Here is a 25,098-nt window from a genome sequence, read left to right on the forward strand (position 1 = left end):
GAGGATTTTAAATACTGTTTTTTAGATTTAATGAAGTTAATGATTGCTTTTTTATACATTTTTTGATGTTATTGAATAAAAAAAAAATGTTAATTTGCTTTTTTCTCAGTATGAAGTATTTAAGACGCTGGTCAACATTGCTCGCCAACCATTTAAGAGCTGCTTCTAAAATTTTCAGAGGTTGTTTATTAACTGGTATAGAGTGTTTTAAGTTGAATATATTTTTTTCTTTTTTTACATCCGCTGTTTATGCTGTTTTAGGACCATATTATTGAATATTGGACTTTGATCTCAAAATACCTGATTTTATATTTGTAAAAAAAAATTCTGTTCAACTTAAAACACTCTTCTACTCTATATAAGCACCATATAAAAATTTCAACTTGGGTTGTTTTGTTCCCTGCCCACAATATTGGCCGGCGTGAAACCTATTTTTGCTGTTTTTGAGTAATTTTTTATGGTTTCCATAGCAACAGGTTACCATTTATTTTTTTTGTACTTTTTTCTTATTTTTTTATATATGCTATTGATGTGACAAATTTTTTTTTTCTAAAAATAGATTTTAAAATTAGAGAGAGTTTCCCCCTCAAAACGCTTATACCATCCATCTCTTTTAAAAACATAAACACTGTTTTTGTTGAAAACATAAACACTTGCTTTTAGAATATTTTATTTTAATTACGCGACCTGATTTTTATTGTTCTTAAAATTTAAATATATTTAAACTTCATGCACATTTTTAGATGTACATAGATCGACTGACAAATAAGAATTGGCGCAAATAAATGTTCATAATCGACTGAAAAATTGGGATTGGCATAAATTAAATGTAGATACATCGACTGACAAATAAGGATTGACGCAATTAAATGTACATAGGTCAACTGACAAATAGGGATTGGTGCATGTGTGTGTCCCGTCTCCGCATTTTTTTAAAAATTTGAATTAAACTTTTTATGTGAGGTGCATAATCATTCAAAAATAGTTATTGTTAAATTTTGGGATAATCAAAGATTATTTAGAAGTAGCACAGTTACCTAATTTGGGTAAACTGTAGTTTTCGCGCCTATTTTTCAACATTTTGAAAGATTTTACTGTCAGTTTTTCAAAATTTATTTGAGAACTTTTAGTATGTTATTAATCACTAAGTAACGTATTAAAGCTAAAAAACTGGGCTAAAAAAAATATCTTGGGGTCGCGCAGTATCAAGTTTGGTCGTTTCGCCAATATAGTGTCAATCTTTAAACTCTCGCTGCAGTTACTTGATCTGTCAGCAAGAATGCAAACGTAGTAAAAATATAAAAGAAATACTAATTAACTCAATAAAAATCTACTAAAATCTAATAAAATGTAGCTACTGATTGGAAAATCTTTAACTTACTAATTTATTAAAATAATTAATATACTAAAGTGAAGTTAGAACATATTTATGAATGAACATATTTATAAATGCAATGTACAAATAAAAATTTTCGAAAAAGTTTATTTAAAACCAATTAAAATTTTATAGAAATTCCCATAAAATTTCTTTGGCAAATCGAAAATGCTGTCAACTTATTACTCTTTATGTACCCTATTATAGCAACATAATATTATTAAATGCTAATTTTTACCGGAGTTTATTGACTATTAAGTAAGCGTGCAGTTCTTAACCGTTAGCAGTAGTACTGTATTATTTCAATTTCAAAATTTCAAGTGTATTAGTTTAAAAATGGAAAAGCCTAGAGTGGGGAAAACTTGTCACACAAGAAAAAATCATGAAGACAAATTGATTGGATTTGGTCTTGAAAAAAGTTTAGCTGTTAGTCCAAAACATCCATTAAAAGTTCCTCTTTTAAGAATATATTTGCACCTCCGAGAAGTTGACAATATTAGTGGAAAAGAAATCGTGATGTTTTTAACACAATTTTAATTGAGCTTAAAATTATTTAGGTGAGAAAAAAAATTCCAATGAGGCTATATCTAAAGAAAAAAGAAATATAGTTACGATTGAGGAGTTGAGAAAACTAATGGCGAAGACGATGAAAGCAAAAAAAGCTTAGAAGATGAAAAATTTTCCCCACTATCAAAAAAAAAGAGAGAGATTGCCAGCTCTTTCTCAGTTGAATCTTAAGACGCTGACTAAATCGTTTACTGAAGTTTTTCGATCGCTTACACCTCAGCGTTAGAGACACAATAGTCATTAAAGCAAAAATAGTTATTTTATTTATTATTCTGCAGACAAAGACATTCTGACTGTTGATGGAGACTGGAGACCCAATCCATTGTTAAGCAAAACTTGTCTTGAAATGAGCCAGGAATTGTCTACAAAAGAATAGATTTTCAAGAGAAATTTATCGGGAACTTATTGAATTGGTAATTGTTTATCTTAGGGGAGAATTATAAAATGAAAGGATTTTTTGGATTTAAAAACACGATGCTTATCTTAATGCAAGATTTATGCGCGTTGAAGTATACATCTTCAAGTTCGAAATGTCGGACCATCAAATTAATTGGCATCAAGCAGGATCAACGTCATAAGCTTTATGTGAATGCCGGATTTCATTGCACTGTTCAAAGAAAAAGCTTTTTTGCAAAGTCGAATTTCCATCATTGCACCAAATAGTGATGGCAGGTACATCACAAACATGCAGTGGTATTTAAATTTTGACAGTACAGCAGCGGATGCCGCCCTTCAGTCGTGTTACAGGCATCTTTGATATAATTAACTTAACAGTAAGTTATCTTCATCTTGTTTGATGAATCAATTTCAGCGATCGAACGATCTGCAGCAGATTTGAAATTGTTTAGCATCAAAAGAAAGAAACAAATCAAACCTGGAAAACCAATAACTTTGGAAAAATCAAACTGGATAAAATTATTAATTTTGTGTTGCTGATTGGGACAAATTCCTGGCTACTGTTTGATTAACTTAAAATGAAACATGAATAAATGGATTGGTTACAACTATAACATTTGACAAAGATGGAGGACTTTCATTTCGTTAAGAAAGTAGTCGAGTTTTTAGAAGTGGTTAATGAATGCGCTGAACGAGGAGTCAAGCTGAAGTCAAACATCTGAAGCAGCTACAATACGCACTTTATATTGTTGAGAACCATTGATAATGGGTGTCTCTTAAAGGAAGAAAGGTGAACTTAAATAGCGTATAATTTGCTTTTTATCATTATTGTAGGCAATTTTTTACATTAGTAACATATTATTTCAGTCCTATGCGACCCTTAAATATTTTTTTTCAGACCATTTTTTTTTACAAATATGCTACTTAATGAAAAATAACTTACTAAAAGTTCTCGAATGAATTTTGAAAAACAAAAAATAAGTAAAGCATTTTTTTTTTTTTTTGGTGGTATTACTAACCACAAAAAAAAAAAAAAAAAAAATTACTTTGCTCTTCATTAGCTTTTTTTGCGACCATTTTGCATACTTGCTTACATTCAGTAATTTTTGTTTATTCTTCAAGTTTAAGCAGTCCCGAATAGAGCAGGCGCCAAGCCTGATGCAGGTTTAGTTTGCGGGGCCCTTAAATGAAAACATAAAAAAAAAGGAGGGGGTGAAGAATACTAATGTACAAGAGTAAAATTGTGCTTATTAATAAATATTTAAAAACTCAATAATATCACTATATTCTATTAAATAAAATCAAGACGTTTTAATTTCTTTTATCACGAAAGTTTTATATAAGTTAATGAATAAATTTAACTGAAAACTATTAAATATAAATCTATAGAATTATATTTATATTACCTAGGAATACATAGACAATACTGATGTTCGACATATTTCTAAGTTTTTTCTCAGAAAAATCTTGTACAGTAGTTTGCAAATCCATCTGTCTTGCTTCTTGATTTTCACTCAACATGATCGCTAAACCTGTTTAACCTGTTTAATCCAGTGTTATTGTTGATCATAAATTTTTTAAAGTTTAAATCTAGAAAAATCTCACTTCAGAAGCAACAATCACTTAATCGTTAAGTATACGTGAATGGATATAAATAGGCTTGGAAATGCCGTAGCTCTGTCATTCTCAGATAAAAATTAAAACACTTTGAATAATTTTTGGGACTATTTTGATAAAAGAATAGATTTTAGTGCCTCCATTTTTTCAAGTGACATACTACCGTTTTATCCTGCTTCCAGCTTCACAGTATCATTAGATGTACCCGTTTGTATAATCTTAAAATCTGTCAGAGCAGTTTCTAAACCTGCTACATGTTTTTTTAGTTCTTCTTTTTTGTTATTTTAAAATCTTCCTAAAAATTCCAAATAAATTATGATTTTTTAATTATTCAAAACAATTATCTAGTGATTGTTTAGCTTTATCTAAAACTAACATAAAAAAAGATATCTTGAATGTATTTAAAGGGTCTATAATAGGCTCACCGTTACTTTTGTAATTAAAATAATGTTTTTGTTTCCGGAGTCGTTTATTTTAAAATTCTGGACTTGTTTCTTGATCTTCTGCGAGTGTTTTTGCCTTATTTAAATGTTAACGTAAAATTTACCTATTTGGAGTCTTACTGCTTTAAAACTGAATTTGACATTCCCACATGGTATTAAAAATTTTTTTTTCAGTAAGTACTCTCGCATATTTGAGAAACACCAGCAATCATTGTGTAGATGTCAAAAACAAAACACACAGACGTTGAAGAATACCAAAAAATGTAAGAGTTTTGGGACAAATTTTGGCAGTATCTTCCAATATGAAATTATAATTATAACATACGCACAGTTTATATAAACTGGCGCTGGAAGCTGGTAATGTACCAGCTGAAACATATCTGAATCTAAGAGACATTTGTTCCTTATGACTGATGTCTGGAGTACAGTCAAAAATTACAGAAAAAGACTTTCCGTATTTTAATCGTTCTTTCATGTTATTTTCAATTTTACTGCTTATTACATTGATAACTTCATTTTGGATGGTTTTGCTTACATAATTTGCCATCCAGGCTTGGTCACCACACAAGGAAAAAGACATTGCTATTCTAGAGCAAGTACAGGATAAATCCTAAAAAACATTCACGAAAATAAAGCACTTGCCATATGAAGAAAAACACAATCATCTTGGCTTAACTACACTTAAAGAAGGAGAGTTAGAGGTGATCTAATTCAACAGTTTAAACTTTTAAAAGGTATTGATCAAATCATTTTTGAAAACTCTAAAGTTCATTGCAACATCGATTTCCAAATACAATTTGTGTGGACATTATCTTCGACTTGAACGTCAAAGGGTAAAAATCTGCAAAGAAAGATTCAATATCTTCACTAATTGCATTGCCAATGTATGGAATACGCTACTTTTAGAGGCCATAAGCGCTTAATAAGTCAAACCGTTCAAAGATAGTGTTCACAAATTGAAGTTCAATATAGATGAATGATCGGACACACGAGTTTCTTTTCTTTCAGCATGGAAGTGCCTGGTTTAGCACTTTCTCATCAAAATGTATATAAATGTCATATATTAACATATAAATGATTTCTGAAATACGTAAACTCACACTCATATTTAATCATAGAACTTTATTTTATATAAATTGATTTTTTTAAGGCTATAACTTTTTTTATGCACACTATCCGAAAAAGCTATATATTTAGCAGAATGCACGAAATGCACACACGCACACACAAATACACACACACACACACACACACACACACACACACACACTCACACACACACACACACACACACACACACACACACACACACACACACACACGAACGCATATTTAATAAAAACTCTTTTTTCTATTATTTCAACATACTATTTACTTATAAAATTTTACAAAAATTAGAAAATAAAAAAAACATTTATTTATTTAAGGCAAGACATAAATGCTAATATAATTCATGGTTTATATAATGGCTTGTAACTAGTTTGCTGACTGGCTTGTAACATGTTTGCTAATAGCTTATGTTTTGTATATTGACTCATTATGCCTGATCAAACGTATCATGAAAAATTTTGTCAAACTTTTTATGATTTCCCGATATATTTATCTATAGTATCAAAAGCCATTGACATGTAGTTAGGCGTTTCTATAGGCAATTTTTTAGACTGGTTCTGGGCGTTGAAGGACTTCTTATTTTCTTTGTAAAGTTTTAATTTTTTTTTTTCATTAATCAACTTTTGCTTTAGGACTACGGCATTTTTATAATATTTTTTACATTTCTTTTTAAGCTGCACTGTCTCTTTTTCGGCATTTGTTCTTCCAACTTTTTCACTTTCTAAATCATACATTAGTTTAGAAATGATTTTTTTGCTTGTTAGCTTTTTTTTCTTTTTTTGATTATTTTCTCGTGATTTTTGTTGAGTAGAGTTTAACCGAGTAATGTAATTATTCGAATTTTTTCCCCTTCTAAATGCTGAGTTTTGAAAATGTGATTTTACTGGTTTTCTCTTTTTGTGCGAATGTTTTTTAACTCTTGAGATTTTTTTTTCTGGGGAAATAAAACCATGGTTTTCTATAGTTTGAAATAACTTAAAACTGGCTAAAGTCCTTGCGTCTTTCAATCTCTTCGAAAGGTTATCAAGTGGAGATTCAGAGATTGACTTAAATAAGTGTTCTCCGTCGTTATATTCAAGTCGTTCTTGTTTAGCATTTTTTAACTGTTTATTTTTTCTAAAGTTTTTTATTTGTTTTTTCATTACAAAATCTTTAACTGAGATTTTTTTCAAGATCGAATTTATCCAATTTTTTCTGGATTCCGATGGCGGATCAGATTGATTCAATACATTAAACTCATTTATAGAAAATTTCTTTTCTTTCTTTTCTTTTCTTTTTTTCGTTTTTTCTATTTCTATATTTTTTTTTATTTCAAAAAGTTCCTCTTTATAGCCGTGTTTCTTTTTCAAGAGTTGAATTTTTTGAAGTAATTCCCGAAATGCTTGCTCGTATTCTATAGTTTTTTTTTGCAATGTGTATATTGTCTGAATATTTGCAATTTTTTTTCGATGGACATCTTTTAAACTTGTCTTTAAAAGTTTATACTCTTTTATGAGTTGGTTGAAGGAAAGTCGATTGATTAGTTCGTCAGTAATTTTATCTAAAAGTTCGTCTGAAGCGTTGTAGTTGCTTTGAACGTCGTTGGACTTTTTAAATTGGTTATCACAAAGTTTAGATTTTTCCCACAATTCTGGTTCATTTTCTTTATTATCTGCTTTCAATTTTTCTTCAGCATATTTTGCAATTTCCATCTCCAACTTGGCACGAGCTTGAGCATTTTGTTTCTTGACTTTTTCGCACTTTTTGACTTCTTTTTTTTCCAAGTGACGCTTGGCCAACTCTTGTTTTTTAATACGCTTTTGGTCAGCAGTTCTTTCTTTTGCCACTTTCTTTAGGTCAGCAGTTTTGCACTTCAATTTCATAATTTCATCAGCTACTCTTTCTTTATCGTTGAGCAATGAAATTAAATCATCTTTAGCGTTGAAATTCTAGAGGAAAGTTGCATTATTTTTAAATATGATGTCATTTTAAGTATATCATTTTATATTAGCGGGGTCAACCTTGTGTTTTTTAGATTTATTAGGAAATATTAGTGATTTTTTAAACTAAAATTGTTGATGGTATTCATTGTTTAATCCATAAATATATTTGATCCAGAGATCGAAATGAGATCGGTGTGTATATAAAACAGGCTTTTAACATGTAAATTATAAGTATACCAAACTTACTGATAAATACATTTTGGTACATACAGATAAATTTTAAACAACATAATTTACCGGTGAGTCTTTTTTTTCAATATTCTTTCCCAAATTATAAGCTGAAAATAATGAGCTTTTATCCATGTTACTGATGTTTTCTGAAAAACAATTAAAAATTTGTATTTAGTTTTTACACATTTATATCTATATGATAAAGTTTTGCATTAAAACCAACAAAAAAATAAACGAACCACAAATTGTAATTTTGAATCACAAATTGTAATTAGAAAATAGTATAAAACAAAATCTAAAGCATATATCTAAATAACAAAAAGGTAGTAAAAACAAACAAACAAACTTTGGAGTGATTTAGCGCCAACAACATTTTTTAAATCGTCTAAAGAAGCATAGGGTTTGAACTCGTTTTCCATCTAAATTTATATTTAAATTTTATTTTAAATTTTCTTATGCTTAGTTTATAGTCAAAATATATTCAACTAAATTATAGAAAAAAATATATATTATATAAAATTTGTCACTATAGTACAAATAAATATATAGAACACAAATAAATATATATAAAAAAAATGCACAGATTTAGTACGAAATAATTTTCCTAGATGTTTAATTTAATACCATATATATATATATATATATGGTATTTAATTAAACATGTTTATAATACCATATATATATATATATATATATATATATATATATATATATATATATATATATATATATATATATATATATATATATATATATATATAAACTAATAAACAGCATTACCAATAAAGTACTTTGTGTCAAACTTTCATTTTCACTTGGTGTACAAAATAAAACACTCGAATTCATTACTTCAGGAATCGAAGTTTCCACATCTTAAATAAATAGTAATGTAAGAAAATCTCCTACAAAAAATTTATTCATTAGAAGTAATTAAAAAATAAAGTAACAAACTTTTATGAGATTCAACAAACGAAACTTTTTTCTTATTTCCAGACGTCTTCAATTGACCATACTTTGATATGTTAGAGTATTTGTTTTCCACCTTAATTCAAAACACAATTTTCTAATATAAAATATTAATGAGTTTTTTATTTATTTTGAAATTGATATTGAGTTGATTTACAAAAATACTAACCAATGAAACATTCTTAACACAAAATAGACATATATATACATATCATTTATGAGTAAAAGTACTAACTTTTCTTATTGGTAAGTTAAACTGATGGAAAATTAGAAAAACCCAGATGGGTGTTTTCAGGTTTAATTACCAAAACTTGATTTTTATAATATCATTAGATTTTAATAAAAAATTTATTTAATTTGAAAAGATAGTGTTAAACTTAATAAACGCTACATGGTCTGGTCAAATCTTGAAAAATTCTTATTTTATCATGTTTTTACATTATAACGACGTAAGCATTGGTCTATAATCACATTATTAAACAAGTTACCCATTGACTGTGCTCATTTGTATTACAGTTGCTTGTTTTCATAGCATAAGGTTGAGTCAACGTATTGTTTTTTGTACATGCCGGAAGGTTTGGTGAGAATAGAGTATGTTTCTGGTTTGAACCTCCAACATGGTCAACATTTATTGGTTGCAATGAATGTCCGCTATAGTTATATTTGGTTTTTATTTCGACTTTTTGATTTTGTCGGCATTCATTTTCCTCCTGCTTAACAAAAAAAATTATTTAAAATGTTTTATATTTTTTAAAAATTATGATTTTTATAAATATGCATTCATGAATCTATAAAATTTAGAAATTACCGATGAAAAGGATTCTATAAAGCTTGTTTCTTTTATATTCGTTACATTTGGTTTACAAAATGTAATATTCGCTTTAGGAATTGTGATTTTCTTACCTTGAATAAAAATTACATGAAAATATATGTTAATTTATTCATGAATAATTAACCTTAAAAATATTCTTAACAAATAATCTTGAAAAATATTTTTTTTGAAATTTACAAACTTTGCAGTGATTCATTTAAGCATTTCTTTGAACACGATAACAACTTTATTTCATTTGTGGATGTTTGCAGGTGGTTAGAAGTCGTGGTTGATTGCAGGTGGTTAGAAGTTGTTGGAAAAAATGTAAGATCTTGGCATGACGATTTTGGTACAAAAATCCCATCTCCTTGAATTAAAAAACAAGATTCAAAAATGTAAAATCTTGAATATTTTACATGATCTGCATTTACTTTGTAAAAATTATAAAAATATTTTAAGTTATTCAATATTATACTAATTGTTTTTTTAATTAGTAATTTATTATGATAAAAATGTATAGTAAAAAATGAAATTTTTTTTATAGTCAAAAAACAAATTTCTTTTTTTACTATAAAAAAAAATTTTTTATAGTAAAAAAAGAAACAAATTTTGATAATAAAATTTTAAACTTTCACCAGATATCACAAACATCTTTGGGATTGTCTATAATTTATGCAACGCTAAATTTAACTAAAAAACAAAACAAAAAAGATCAAAAGTTTTCTTTTGCAGAGTCTTTAATTAAAAAAAAATAAAAACAGCCCTTTAAGTTCGATGAAAATCTCCGAGCAAAAGAGCAAATGATTTCCAACTTCTATTTTTAAAATAAGTTTAGCGTTGCGTAACTTATGGATGATCCCTAAGTAAATAGATGGATAAAACTATTCTGATCTAGGAAACTTTTTGCACGACAATTTTTAGAGGGAACAGTAAGGGACTATGAACATTACATTTTTATATAAAAAAGCAAAAGTGAAAATCTTGCCCTTTATTTATAAAAAGTTTCAAGAGCAAATAATGAAAATTAAAATTAAAAAAAGGTTCTGAAATATAACAAACTATTGAGTGCTTCCTGATCAATATATTCTAATTCTTTTTGTCGCTTTTCTTTTAATTCTTTTTCGTTTAAAAGAGTTTTTATGGTTGACATAGGCACATCATCTTCATATAATATAAGACCTATTGGTTGCACTGGTTGTTCACTCACAAGATTTAATTTTGAAGGTTTTTTGATTTCCCAACTTTTTGAAGGTTTCTTGTTTTCCCAGGTCAGGTCGAATGTGCATTCGTTTTTTAACTAACATTAAAAAATTTATTAATGTTGAAAAATGTAAACGTTTTTAAAATTTAAAAAAATTTTAAGTATGTTTGTATTTTTTGCATCAAGGTATACCCATGTAATGCTATCATTTGCTGTGTACTTTTCTGTGCAGCCTGTATTTTGTAAAGTAGCATCAGATATTATTATCTCTTGATCTAAAATAATAAAATTTTGTATATGAGTTTGCAAAAGAGCTCCTAAATTTGTAAATGGGCCCCTAAAATTCGCTATCCTACCTCTTCCTCATTTGGAGGTTTAGGCTAGCCTACGGTTTTGTGTGTGTGCATAAATTTTATATCCATGTCACAAAACTTTATTTTACATTATTACATATAAAAAAACAAACCATTTAACAAGTCAGATTTGGAAAATATACTCTGGTCCTCCTCTATGCTTTCATTACAAATGGAATCAGATAACGACTGTGGAGTAGAGCTCACAGATAATGGCTGTGGAGTAGAGTTCACATCTAGTAAATTTGGGCTGAACTCTTTATGTTCCTAAATTTAAATTATATTGCAATAACATTTGAGTACGAACTGATGTAACGAACTTTTAAATTTTGATAATATTTTTTTGTTGTTCAGACAAAAAAAATTATTTTTTCGTTTAAATAACCAAAATTAATGGAGATAATTGTTAGTTAAAAGAAAAATAAATTTATTTAATAATATTACTTCCAAAACTCTGTAAATAAGGCAAAGACCATGTTAAGTAAAAAATGTTAGCATTTTAAAAGTGCCATGAAAAAATACGGTTTGTCTATTAAATTACGCAATTCTATTAAAAATATTTTTGTATTTTAACATGTTATGTCTTTTTACATCCGCGATTGTCTTTTCAGCACATTATGTTCGGTTGAAAAGCATTTTTTATTTTAGCCTATTATACGCGTTACTTTTTCTCAACTTATACAATAAAAATACTTTCAACTTATGAAGTAAAAGTTTGAACTATTGTATACTTTAATGAAAAATTTTACCATATTTTCTTTGTTTGAAAACTTTTTCTTTGTTTGAAACTTTTTCTTAATTTTTTCTGTCCATTTTTTTTTAGGTTCTTTTACAAGTTGAACGGGTGTTAGTGTTGGTGTTTTTTTTACACAATATTTTGTATTTTTTAATTTTTCATTTAAAGATTTAAAACTGTCGTCGTCGCTCTCACTTACGTCAACCCCTAAAAAAATGGTTATGAAGTACTTAGAAAATTTATTGAAAATAATAATAAAAGTTAATAATAAAACAATTCTAAGTAAAACTATAATGGTATATTTCTTTATATAAATAAAATAGTTCTTTTATACCTAGCTTGTAAGAATGTAAAAAAAACCCATGAGCGAATCCAAGATTCAGTGGTGGTGATGGTGGCGAAGAATAATTATAGTAGGTATACTGAAAAGAGGGTTTGGAAGGCGTACTCTTTCTTTAGTCGTAGAGTGGGTGGAGGGAATTGTGGGGTTGTTAAACTTATTGTAGCAAGTTGAAAAGGTTGTTTTCATTATAAATGTTGCATTTTTAGTTATATATATATTTACAATATTTACATAAGGTTGCAATTTTCTAAAATTTTTGCATTATAATTTTCAGAAAATGAAAAACGAAACTTTTTTTATGCCGTTATGAAAATATTTCATATCAAGAATATTTCGAACTTGGCTAACCACGAACCCTCAGTACAACGTTATCATCGTACACACTTAGTTAGCATTTATTGATAAAAGACTTACTACAGTTCACAAGAAAAAAAAAAAAAAACATGATCGAGTTTTTTCATTCCAATTTTTTCTTTTGTGAAATTATTTCTTTTGTCAAAAACTTAAAAAGTGAAAAAATTCACTTTTTAAATTTTTAATGAAAAAAGAATAACTCCAACAATTAAAACTTTTATTTATTGGGAAGAACTCCGTATATTTTTATATTGTCATTATATTTTCAATATATAAAACATTATTATTATAATTATATTTAATTTGAATAAAAATATACTTATATTTAATTTGATACCAAAGATTTTTTTCGATGCCTTAAAACATTTTTGCTTCTTCTTTGTTGTATTTAAATAAAGCATTAATCCATTCAAACTTTTCATTTTCATTTGTACAACATAGGTTAAGATTGACTGGTTCACTCTTCCTTAGTGTAATGGAGATAATAACTTACGGGTTCACTCTATTTTATTATTAAGGAGATTGAAAATTATAGTTTACAAGGTACACTGTACAGTTATGTTTGAAATAAATGGGACTTGAGTTTACCCAATCTTTAACTAATTTAGCTTTAAAGGGTCCCTGCTTATTATAAAAAAATTGAAGTAAAGTTTATGAAGAAAAGAAATAAAATGCTTAGACAAATAATTATTTTTTTACCGTTTTTAGAAGAGCTGTTTAGATCAGCTCTAAGGAACTTTTCTTTTTCGAGAGAGGATGTTGAATAAAATTCCTCTGAATTCTTATCATTTTTAAATGAAATCTAAGATAAATAAAAATATTAAAAGTGAAAAAGTTATGCATTTTAAATAAATTAAAAAGATTGAAGTAACATTGGTTAATTAAATTAAGTTAATATTAAAAATAAAAAAATAGAATAAAAAAAAATGTGTAACTTACTTCTTCTGAAAATGAAAGTGTTACTTCCGATTCGGTTTTAGGTCCAAAACCTTTTAAAAATTCGGAATGCTTTTTAGCGCGACTTTTAAAAAACAATTTCATTGTTTGTTTTATATATAAATTATATATTAAACGTAAAATTTTTTTTTTCTTCGATTTATGATAAATCCAATCTGCTATGATTCAAAACTAACTTCAAAAAACTCAATAACTTTTGCATAAAAGTTTTCGTTCCAATTTGACGTTTCCTGATAATTTGACGTCATACAAAAAGATTCATTGTATTTACAGTATATTTTTTTATAGTAATACATTGTATTTACTAAATATTTTCAGGCCTAGGAAGGCAAATATTTAAGGGCGGCAAATTTTTTTTTGGCAACCTTGTGGTTTCAATTTATTTATGTGTTTTTTTTTAGTGTATGGCTTAATACCTATATTTATCCATTTAATCTAATTTTGAAGCAAATTATACTCAAATAGTATGAAATGAACTAAATGAATACCAGAAAAAATTTTTACATCAAGAAAACATTTTTTTAACCTTAATTTAATCAGGGCCGACGACACCAAGGAGGAGGGGGGGTGCACTTTTTTTCTAAAGGCCCTTAATTTTTTATTTTTCAGAAATTTCTAGATAATAAAGGATATTTTTTGAAAATTGACGATTGTGCCCCTCCACATCAAAACCCGGGTGGTTGGCCTTGTTAATACCAGCATTTTTGTTTATCAAGTTATATTTAATCTATTTTTATTTTTAAATATTCATGAAAATCTTTATTAAAAGTTTAAGCTTCTATAAAATTCAAATGTTTCCACGTTTTTTTCAACAAACTTGTTGAAGATATACTTGATAACCTTTACAAATTTATTCATGATAAGTATTCGACTTGAAGAACAAACTTTTAAGACCACTGCTACATAATAAACAGATGTCAAGGAGATATGTTCTAGAGCGCTTTCATGTGTTGTTTTTAGAAAACTCGATTGAAACATGTTGTTTTTTTTTTACTATTTTTATATATTTACTATATTTTTATGATTTATTTTTATTGATTTTTTTATTAAATATAATAAGTAAAGTGGATTTTTTAGAATCATTTCATAAAAAACGGTGAACTTGATTATGTCAACCTCTCAAAAATCGCATGCAAGTAAACGGTAATCAATATAGGAAAATGTCGGAAGAAAAGCTTGAAAAGAATAAAGAGGCTATCAATTAAAACTGATTTCTTTCATTTAAATCAAGTACAACTGATAATGAATCTGCATAATTTATTCCTGATAATGAAGAAGAAAAGGAACTAATCTAATGAATCTAAACAGTCAACATCAATGACTTGCGAGAGCGAACGAACCATCACAAAATTGACTAAAAATTACAATATCTTCATGTCAATAATTAGGATAAAGATCCAGCAAAATGAATTATGTATGATTTTTGTGTTGACTTTTTTGCTACCCACGGATTCAACCAAAATAAAGATGTCAAATTCAATAAATCTGAAAAAATTTATCCAGATCAACCACCATATTTGACTCTTGAAATGTTTTCACAAGCTCCTACAGAAAAAATTAACATTAAAGTTATTAGATGACAAACACAATGAATATGGCTTGTATATTCAGAAAGTACTGGAAGAGATTTTGTTGACCGTGTCAATTATTTAACAAAGACTTTTGATTTGAACAAGAATGATAGCAGCAAAATGTAGTAAAAAAGTTAACTGGTTTTTTACTTTTTTGAAATTTAGTTGCATAAATGAATTTTACAATTTTTCTGTTGTAAGAGTTAGTTGAAAAAAAAAAACAAATTTGGTTCATTAAAATAATTTTTAAGCGATAAAAGTATGTTAATCATAATGTAAAGACATAAAAATCGATTAAAGAAAATAATCTTTTAACAATATAAAGATGGAAAAGGTTATGAAATTATTTCTAAAGTAGCAAATGTTAGGCCAAATAGCGTAGGAAACATCATTAGAAAATATTAAAAAAATGGTTACCATCAAAAATTTGCCAAGAAAAAGACGTTTTGGCAAATCAGCAAAACTTATGTCTATGTTTTGCTGAATTTTGGCAAAACTTGGAATTATTTGAAATTATCAGAAATTATCTCAAAATCTGAATTATTTGAATAAATAAAAAAAATACGAATCTTTCATTATATCTGCTCTGTTTTTAAATTTGTTTTTAATTTGATAAAACTTATTAATAATATTTATAAGTATTATTGTAATTTTCGTGTTCGGCATTTTACACACATGCTTCGTGTTATTATTATTACTTGAAATACATATAGCGGCCTGCACGCCTTAAACTTTATGTTGTATGTAGTTCTTAATCTAACATTATCCTTAGAATATTACATGATACCAGAAGTAAACCTGTGTTTGAAATAAAATGGAACAACTTAGGCCATTAGAGGCAATGAATTTAAATGGCAATGTTTCAGAAAACTGGCGAAAATGGAAGCAGAGATGGAATCTTTATAAAATAGCTTCAGGAGTCAATGAGAAAAATGAAGATATCCAATGTGCCATTTTCCTTCATATGATTGGCGAAGACGTTTTAAGAGTATATAACACATTCATCTTCACAATCGAAGAAAGCGATAAATTAACACCCTTAGTTCAAAAGTTTGAATGTTATTTCAACCCAAAAAAAAACATAATTTATGAACGTTATTCATTCAATGCATGTATGCAAGATAGCAGACTATTTAATGACTTCTTGATTGATTTACAAAACAAAGCTAAAACATACGAGTTTGGAACCCTCGAAGAAAGCCTTATACGTAACAGAGTAGTCTTTGGTATCGACTCTAAAGCTGCCAGAGAACAACTTCTTCAAGACACTGAGCTGACTCTAGAAAAAACAATCAATTTTATGAGAGCAAATGTAACATCGATATAACAGCAAATATTACAGTCAACAACAAAAATATAACATTTAAGTTATATAATGGAAAACTGCAAATCTCTTAAAATACTAAACTTTAATGATGTTGAAATTGATAAAGCTAACATTTTAAAACATTATGGCGACGTTGTTACCGGCCTTGATTTAGTTAAAGGAAACTATCATATCGCAGTTGCTAAAAATTCAATCCCAGTCATTCATGCACCAAGGAAAGTACCAATAAATATCCTACCTAAACTTAAAAGCACCCTTGACCATTTAGTAAATGCCACAGTTATCTCAAAAATTTCTAAAGCGACACCTTGGGTACACTCATTGGTCATCATAGAAAAAAATGGTGGATCCTTAAGATTATGTATTGACCCGAAAGAACTAAACAATTCTGTTTTAAGACAATACAAAACCACTCCATCTACAGAAGAAATCTCTAGCAAACTTTGCGGCAAAACAATCAGCCATGTCTATAACAGTGAAAACAAAGTTTTCACTGTTATACACATGGCTGATTGCTATTGGCATATAAAACTAGATGAACCTTCTTCAAAGCTATGCACATTTAACACTCCTTATGACCGATACTAACTCAACCACATGCCATTCGGCATAGCATGTACATCAGATGCTGCACAAAGATGATTGAAAATCTTTGGTGATATCCTTAATGTTTTGGCTATCCACGATGACTTAATTATTGCAACTAAAACAGATGCAGAGCATGATACAATTTTCCAACAAATCCTACAACGAGCTCGTGAGAGAAACATCTGGTTCAACCTAAAAAAAAAATACAATTTTGAGTATCTGAGGTCAAATATCTCGGTAACATAATCAGCCATGAAGGCATAAGAATTGATCCTGAAAAAACTAAAGCCATATCTGCATACCCATTGCCTACAAGTCAAGCAGATTTGCAACGGCTCTTAGGAATGGTCAACTATCTGCTACAATTTATCCCAAATATGTAACAGGTAACAGCTCCCCTCCGCCAGCTATTTAAAAAAGACATACTCTGGTCATGGAACCATGAACATACCAGTGCAATGGAAAAAATTAAACAGTTTCTTTCATCTTCTCCTGTACTCTCATTTTCGACACTTCAAATGATGTCCAGATTCAGGTAGACGCATCTTCACATGGGTAAGCAGCCTGTATTATGCAAGAAGGTCACCCGATCAGCTATACTTCTCGTAGTTTAACCATAGCAGAACAGAGATATGACCAGATAGAAAAAGAACTTTTAGCAATAGTTTTTGCTTGTGAACGTTTCACCCAATATACCTATGAGCGACAGGTCTCCGTAGAAAGTGATCACAAACCTCTTGAATATATCTTGCACAAGCTGCTGTCAGAAGTACCACCTCATATAAAAAGACTTCTGATAAGATTCCAAAAATATCAAGTTGTAGCAAAATATGTTCCAGGTAAAGATCTATACATTGCTGACTCTTTATCACGTGCCCACCTCAACATTTTTGACAAGGATGATAGCCTAAATGAGGACAGCAACGTTATGGTCCACACTTTAGTTGAAAATTTGCCAATATCAACACATAGACTAAAGCAATTGCAGCACGACACTTAACTTGATTCTGCGCTCTCTCAAATAACAAACTATATAACTTATGGTTGGCCTCGACGCCGACAAATGCTTTGCGGTGAAGAAAAGAAACATCGGACCATAAGAAACAGCTTACACCTAGCAGAGAGAATAATTCTAAAATAAAATAAAATAGTTATACCAACTGCTATGAGACCCCTCATATTTAGACAGCTTCACTTCTCACACCTTAGCACCATGAAGACGAAAGCTAGAGCTCGAAGTGCTGTTTATTGGCCAGGACTTACAAACGATATTGATAATCTAATACTCAATTGCCAAAAAATGCCTTAAATACCGTAATAACAACAAAAAGGAAAAAATCATTCAACACGACATTCTTGACTTACCGTGGAGTAAAGTAGGATCAGACATATATGAGTTGCATGGAAAAATCTATGTAATTGTTATAGACTACTTTTCTAAATTTATAGAGAACAGTGTCATTCCTAACAAAACGGCATTCTTTGTTAACAAGTTCATGAAAACCATTTTACTCGTCACGGAATACCTTCAAATCTCATTGCCTATAACAACCCCTACAGCAGTGTAGAGTTTCTTAACTTCTCAAAAGAATATGGGTTAAACTTCACTCCATTAAGTTCTAACTACCCCCAATTGAATGGTCTCAGTGAAATGAGCGTAAAAATTATGAAGAAAATACTAAAAAAATACAATAACCCTGTACTTGGTTTTTTAGAATACCTCTACATGCCTCTCACAGGTATGGACTATTCTCCATCCCAACTTCTCATGAACATAAGAACGCGAACAACCCCACCTGTCCACCATGACTTACTTATAAGCAGTTCCATTAAATGCTTATAGTCAGATCACCAAGTCCAGAAATCGTCAAAAACAATACTATGATCGGAACGCATCTAAACTCCCAAATTTCGTTGCAAACAATACCGCCTGGATGAGAAAAGATGGAACATGGAAAAAAGTGACAGTTAAAGAAAAACTAACACTACCCAGATCATACAACGTGGTAGATAAGTACGGAAGAGTATATCAATGCAATCGTAAACATCTGATTAGAACCAGCGAGCTACCACAACCATATCAGCATAAGCAACTTATCTTTACCATACGATTTACCGGCAGTTATCACACCTCTTTCATCAAATGAGGAAACAGCAAACAATAAAAAATAGAAGAAGCTACAAGTATTCCTGAAACTCTATTGACTGAACCGCAGCCTGACGTGCGAAGATCGTCAAGGACTAAAAACAGACCTGCCTACTTGAAGGACTTCATTTAACTTGTGTTCATTATAAAGAACGTATTAACTATATGATATATACACACACCTTTAAACAAAAAAAAAACAAAAAAAACAAAAAATTTATAGAAGGAAGATTCGTAATTCGTAAAATTTATAGAAGGTAATATTCATGTTCGGCATTTTACACACATAATAATAATATAATATAATAAGTAAAATGAATTTTGATTTTTACATTGCTTTGTGTATTCCGAATAACTTTCCTTTGAAGACATTTGATAATAATTTAACTTATTAAACAAATTTAAATTAAAATTAAATAGCTATCAAATAATGTTGTTAAATTAAAACTGCTATTATTCCTGCTATTATTTGCTTACCTATTTAAAAAATATTGATCCAAATAATTCAATACACACCGCACTTCATAAGCAAATCTCAACACTGTTGAAAATCGTAAAATATAAGACACGAACACGAAATGATACCAAACATAAAAATTATTACATATGGATATGAAATGAAGACATGAAACCGTTAACTATAATATAGGAATGTTTTCTCTATGTCTACTTATATTATGCAGGATAACTGTAATTAAGGCCGTAGACAACTTTTTGTGTGTTTGAGCTAAACAACTTTGAAACATGAAGAAAACTCCATATTTAAGTATGTTCATATATATGAGGAATGAGGACGCTAAGCAAAAAATTTCGGTGATTGGAGACTGGGAACAACAAAAACCCTAAAACATTAGCCCCCCTCCCCCAGCCCCGAATAGGAGGGCAGTGAGTCAAGTTTGCTATTTTTTTTAAAATCTTAAACTTAATTTATATTCATTGACGAATTTTAAATTTGGTTTAATAATCCCTTGTTGTTCGGCTTTGATGACCTTATAAAGTTTACAGCCCTCTCAATTTGAGGGGGGGGGGGGTGTAAACTTTATAGGGTCATAAAAGCTGAACAACAAAATAATGGAATTTACAATTTTTTTCTTTATTTCTTCTTATAGAATTAGAATGTAGAATATTTATATGCACAGAAACAAAAACACATTTTAAAAGTTGAAGAGAGTACGAAAGAACAAATTTTAATTTCGGAATTCGCTGGAAAACTTTTCGGAATTCCAAACTATACTATGAAAACGAACTCCGGAATTCTCGAATTTCGATTTTCAAGTTGAAATCCCAAAGTGGTCGTACAAAAAGAAAACTAACTGCAAAAAGAAAAGCTGAAAATGAAAAGCTCAAAGGAGCTTTGAATAAATACTTAAAAATGAATGAAATGTATGAACGGAATTGGAATGAATGAATGGGAATGCTGTCAAAAAAACAGATAAAAAAACGAAACAGATCCAGAACAAAATAGTGGAAAAGATCCGGATGAAAATAATGATAAAGATCCAGAAGAAAATAATGGAAAAGATTAAGAAGAAAATGATGATAAAGATCCAGAGGAAAATAATGAAAAAGATGAAAAAAAAAATAATAAAAACAAAAGTAACGAAAAAGATGAAAAAAAAGGAAAAAGAAAATTATGATAAAGATGAAAATAAAATTAATAACAAAGAAATTAATAAGAAAGGTGTTAAAGAAAATACTGCCAAAGATAATTAACTAGAAAGCCAATTAAAGAGTTTTAAATTAAACATTCTGTGGAAACAGTTTAACCCAATACGACAGTAAAGTGGAACCCAATCCCAATACAACAGTAAACTGGAAAAGTTACAGTGGAAATGATTCAACCCAATACGATAGTAAAGAAAAATATTATAATAAAGAACCGAGTCTAACAGATGATCCTGCAACTTAAGGAAAGATCAAAAATTATTTCAGATGATTTTTCCTTTCGAAACAATGGAAGAAGTTTTTTCAAAAGTGCATTTGAAAGAAAGTCCGTCTGTGGATAATATAGTCTGTGTCAAAGGACAGAATATTTTTATTGTAGTCAGTGTGGAAGTCCGAATTTGTGCACTTGTTACTTCTGGATTTAATATTGGATCAAACATACACAGAAGATTACCACAACATGAAAAATAGCTATCAAATGATCGAAATATGACCATCTACAGGACCATCTACAGGACCATCTACAGCAAACTTCCAGTAAAACAACTAATGAACATTATCTAAGCAAAACCATCCAAAATGAAGTTATCAATGTAATAAGCAGTAAAATTAAAAATAACATGATAGAACGATTAAAATACGGAAAGTCTTTTTCTGTAATTTTTGACTGTACTCTAGACATCGGTCATTAGGAACAAATGTCTCTTAAACTCAGATGTGTTTCAGGTGGTACATTACCAGGTTCCAGGGCCAGTTTATTTGAACAGTACACGTCATAATTATAATCTCCTATTGGAAGATATTGTTAAAATTTCTACCAAAAATCTAACATTTTTTGGTATTCTTCAACGCCTGAGTGTTTTGCTTTTGACATCTACACAATGATTGCTAGTGTTTCTCAAATATGTGAGAGAACTTACTGAGAAAAAAATTTGTAATACTATGCGGGAATGTCAAATTCAGTGTTAAAGCAGTAAGGTTCCAAATAGGTAAATTTTACATTAACATTTTAGTTAAGGCAAAAACACTCGTAGAAGACTAGGAAATACGTCCAGAATTTCAAAATAAACAGCTCCGGAAACAAAAACATTATTTTAATTGCAAAGGTAACGATGAGCCTATTATAAACCCTTTAAATACATTCAAGATATCTTTTTTCATGTTAGTTTTAGTTAAAGCTATACAATCACTAGAAGATCGTTTTGAATAATCAAAAAATCATAATTTATTTGGGATTTTTCGGAAGATTTTGAAATAACAAAAAAGAAGAACTAAAAAAACATGTAGCAGATTTAGAAACTGCTCTGACAGATTTTAAGATTATACAAACGGTTACATCTAATAATACTGTGAAGCTGGAAGCAGGATAAAACGGTAATATGCCATTTGAAGAAATGGAGGCACAAAAATCTATTCTTTTATTAAAATAGTCCCAAAAATCATTTAAAATGTTTTAACCTTTATCTGAGAATGACAGGGCTACGGCATTTCCAAACTATTTATATCCCTTCACGTACACTTAACGATTTCAGTGAGCGTTGCTTTTGAAGAGAGATCTTTCTAGATTAAAACTTTAAAAAATTTATGACCAACAATAACACTGGATTAAACAGGTTAAACAGGTATAGCAATCATGTTGAGTGAAATTTAAGAAGCAAGGATTTGCAAACTACTGTACAAGATTTTTCTTAAAAAAACTTAGAAATAAGTCAAACATCAGTCTTGTTAATGTATTCCTAGTTAATATAAATATAAATCTATAGATTTATATTTAATAGTTTTCAGTTAAATTTATTCATTAACTTATATACAATTTTCGTGACAAAAGAAATTAAAACGTCTTTTTTTTATTTAATAGAATATGGTGAATATCATTGAGTTAGTAAATATTTATAAATAAGCATAATTTTACTCTTGTACATTAGTATTCTTTACACCCCCCCCCTTTTTTATATATGTTTTTATTTAAGGGCCCCACAAACTAAACTCGCATCAGGCTCGGCGCCTGCTCAATTCGGCACTGCTTAAACTTGAAAAATAAACAAAAATTACTGAATATAAGCAAGTATGCAAAATGGCCGCAAAAGAAGCTAATAAAGAGCCCTTAGAATTAAAAATTTAATGTTAATTTTTAACATTGGAAGTAATTTAAAAAAATTTAAAAATGAACCTTTTTTTAAATTATTTCCAATGTTAAAACTCTCAAATGAGAATTTACTTCTTATTTATGAAGCTCACCTACAAAAGCAGGGTCACGTTACAATGAACATATAAACAGGAAGTAATTATTTTCACATTACTTTTAAAATTTCTTTACCAACAAAAATCAACTTATGCTATATTTTTGTTAATTATAGTTTTTTATATAAACCTTTATTACTTCCTTTTTAAACTTTTTATAGGAAGTTCAATATAATGAGTTTTTTATAGTTTTGTAAATCTCATACACAGCTGATGATTTTATATGAAAGGCTTTCTGTGTTAGAGAAAATTTTTTTTTTAAATATTTGTCAAAATATAACTAATAAATATATTTTACTCATCTTAGTTTGGATAGTTTTTCTTTTGTTACCTGGAACATTTACTCATATATATATATATATATATATATATATATATATATATTATATATATATATATATATATATTTAAGTTTATATATATATATATATATATATATATATATATATATATATATATATATATATATATATATATATATATATATATTTAAGTTTGCACAATTAAAATGTAAAAACTATACCGTAATAGGTTTTATATATTTTATTTTATTATATTATTAAAAATTTATTTTTTATACTTTATTAACTGAACTTTTCATTTTTTGCTTTTGTATAATATTTACCATACTAAATATAATTTCAACACAACTAAAACTTGTTTAGATTAAACCTGTATTTAAATTTGAAAAATATTTTTCACATTTTAAGATAAAAAAGAATCGTGTGTGTGTGTGTGTATGTACATACGTATGTATGTATGTATGTATGTATGTATGTATGTATGTATGTATGTATGTATGTATGTATGTATGTATGTATGTATGTATGTATGTATGTATGTATGTATGTATGTATGTTAGTATGTATGTATGTATATAAATGAAAGTGTATTAATATTTATAATTTATTAAACTGTTTATTACTTAATGGTTAACAACTAATCATCGGAAAAAAAGGGGTTTGTTGAAATTTGGCTGTTTGAAGACTCGATATCTTCTATAAATGGGTTTCCACTATCATCACTAAACGGATTTAGTGAGTCGGTAAAAGGATTTGACAAAGATTTTGATTTAGTCAAAACTTTTTTATCGTCCACTAGAATTGATGGCGGAGCCGGTGCTTGACGTTTTGTTTTTTTAGATAAACTAGATGGCGTAGATTCGTCATTAGTCACAGAAGAACTTTCAACTTCGGTAGTAGAGGAAATATTTTTAAGATCAGTTTTCATAAAAAGTGGCTTCGCTTTATTATCAGCAGCTTCATTTGGTGATAAAGGAGAAGCACGAGAGTTTATCATTTTTTTTTGTTTAACATTAGCCAAAGAACGTTCTCCTGCACTCAATACTCTACTTCTCGCTCCTACAGAGATTCTCCTAGTGTTAGGAACTGGGTAAGTCTCTGAACTGGTCGAATCTTCAGGGCTTCCAAATATTGAGATTTGATAATGCATAGAAGCTTTAAATTTGTAAAGAAGAGAATCTATTTGACTAAAAACAAAAAATTTTGTATTGCATAAAAGCTTATTCATCCGTACACTAAAATAAATAGTAAAATTTCATTTCATTTATATATCATATAAAATTTAGTAAGAAATTGAGTTGATAACTAAATCAAGACTTCTAAAAAGTAACAACAAGGAGTCAAGATTTCTACCATGGTGTTAAATTAACAGTAACTACCACGACACTAGAACAACTATATATATATATATATATATATATATATATATATATATATATATATATATATATATATATATATATATATATATATATATATATACATACATATATATATATATATATATATATATATATATATATATATATATATATATATATATATATATATATATATATATATATATATATATATATATATATATATATATATATATATATATATATATATATATATATATATATATATATATATATATATATATATATAGTATTTCAATATATTTAGTATTACATGTATTATAATATAGTATATATATTATATATAGAGAGTATTTCAAATAACGGATTTCAGTTTTTCAAAAAATTTTGCAAAAAAAAGTCATAAAAATATAAAGAAGGTATAAAAAAAATTTTTAAAAGTCAAAATCGTTGTTTTTTGAAATCACAAAGATTTCTGAAAGTCTATACTGAAGCTGTACTATCAACATTTTTTA

The 25,098-nt window shown here is 28.2% G+C and overlaps 2 protein-coding genes across 6 annotated transcripts in view; both read right to left on the reverse strand.

The window, feature by feature from the left end:
* Positions 1-5,861: 5,861 nt before the first annotated feature.
* On the reverse strand, positions 5,862-13,568 carry LOC136092195 (axoneme-associated protein mst101(2)-like). Of its 2 annotated transcripts, none has more exons than XM_065819944.1 (14): positions 13,365-13,568; positions 13,125-13,227; positions 11,742-11,935; positions 11,106-11,259; positions 10,832-10,914; positions 10,498-10,735; positions 9,641-9,805; positions 9,436-9,530; positions 9,116-9,337; positions 8,613-8,703; positions 8,442-8,533; positions 8,008-8,080; positions 7,728-7,807; positions 5,862-7,436 (listed from the first exon to the last, which is right to left on the reverse strand). In XM_065819944.1, exons 1-14 carry the CDS (start codon positions 13,464-13,466, stop codon positions 5,979-5,981), a joined length of 3,150 nt encoding a protein of 1,049 aa, XP_065676016.1. In that variant the 5' UTR covers positions 13,467-13,568; the 3' UTR covers positions 5,862-5,978. The 2 variants fall into 2 exon arrangements, with proteins under 2 accessions (XP_065676016.1, XP_065676015.1); XM_065819943.1 differs by having other exon boundaries at positions 9,116-9,340; positions 13,365-13,555.
* Positions 13,569-23,577: 10,009 nt separating this feature from the next.
* The window catches only part of LOC100203133 (exocyst complex component 2), a 62,035-nt gene continuing 60,514 nt past the window's right edge, over positions 23,578-25,098 (reverse strand). For all 4 annotated transcript variants that reach the window (XM_065820325.1, XM_065820326.1, XM_065820323.1 and 1 more), the window contains exon 28: positions 23,578-24,409. In XM_065820325.1, coding sequence (XP_065676397.1) covers positions 23,860-24,409 — 550 coding nt within the window. In that variant the 3' untranslated portion in view covers positions 23,578-23,859. The remainder of the gene's footprint in view (positions 24,410-25,098) is intronic.

Source organism: Hydra vulgaris, chromosome 15 (genome assembly GCF_038396675.1).
Source record: "Hydra vulgaris chromosome 15, alternate assembly HydraT2T_AEP".
NCBI classification, from domain to species: Eukaryota; Metazoa; Cnidaria; class Hydrozoa; order Anthoathecata; family Hydridae; genus Hydra; species Hydra vulgaris.

Bases quoted from the DNA above. Each gene is read 5' to 3' on its own strand.
- LOC136092195 (XM_065819943.1), bottom strand. From the start codon at position 13,466: ATGAAATTGTTTTTTAAAAGTCGCGCTAAAAAGCATTCCGAATTTTTA. The intron at 10,736-10,831 runs GTATACCTTGAT...TTTTAATGTTAG, and splicing joins CAAATGATAGCATTACATGG to TTAAAAAACGAATGCACATT. The intron at 7,437-7,727 runs GTAAATTATGTT...ACTTTCCTCTAG, and splicing joins TTGAAAAAAAAGACTCACCG to AATTTCAACGCTAAAGATGA.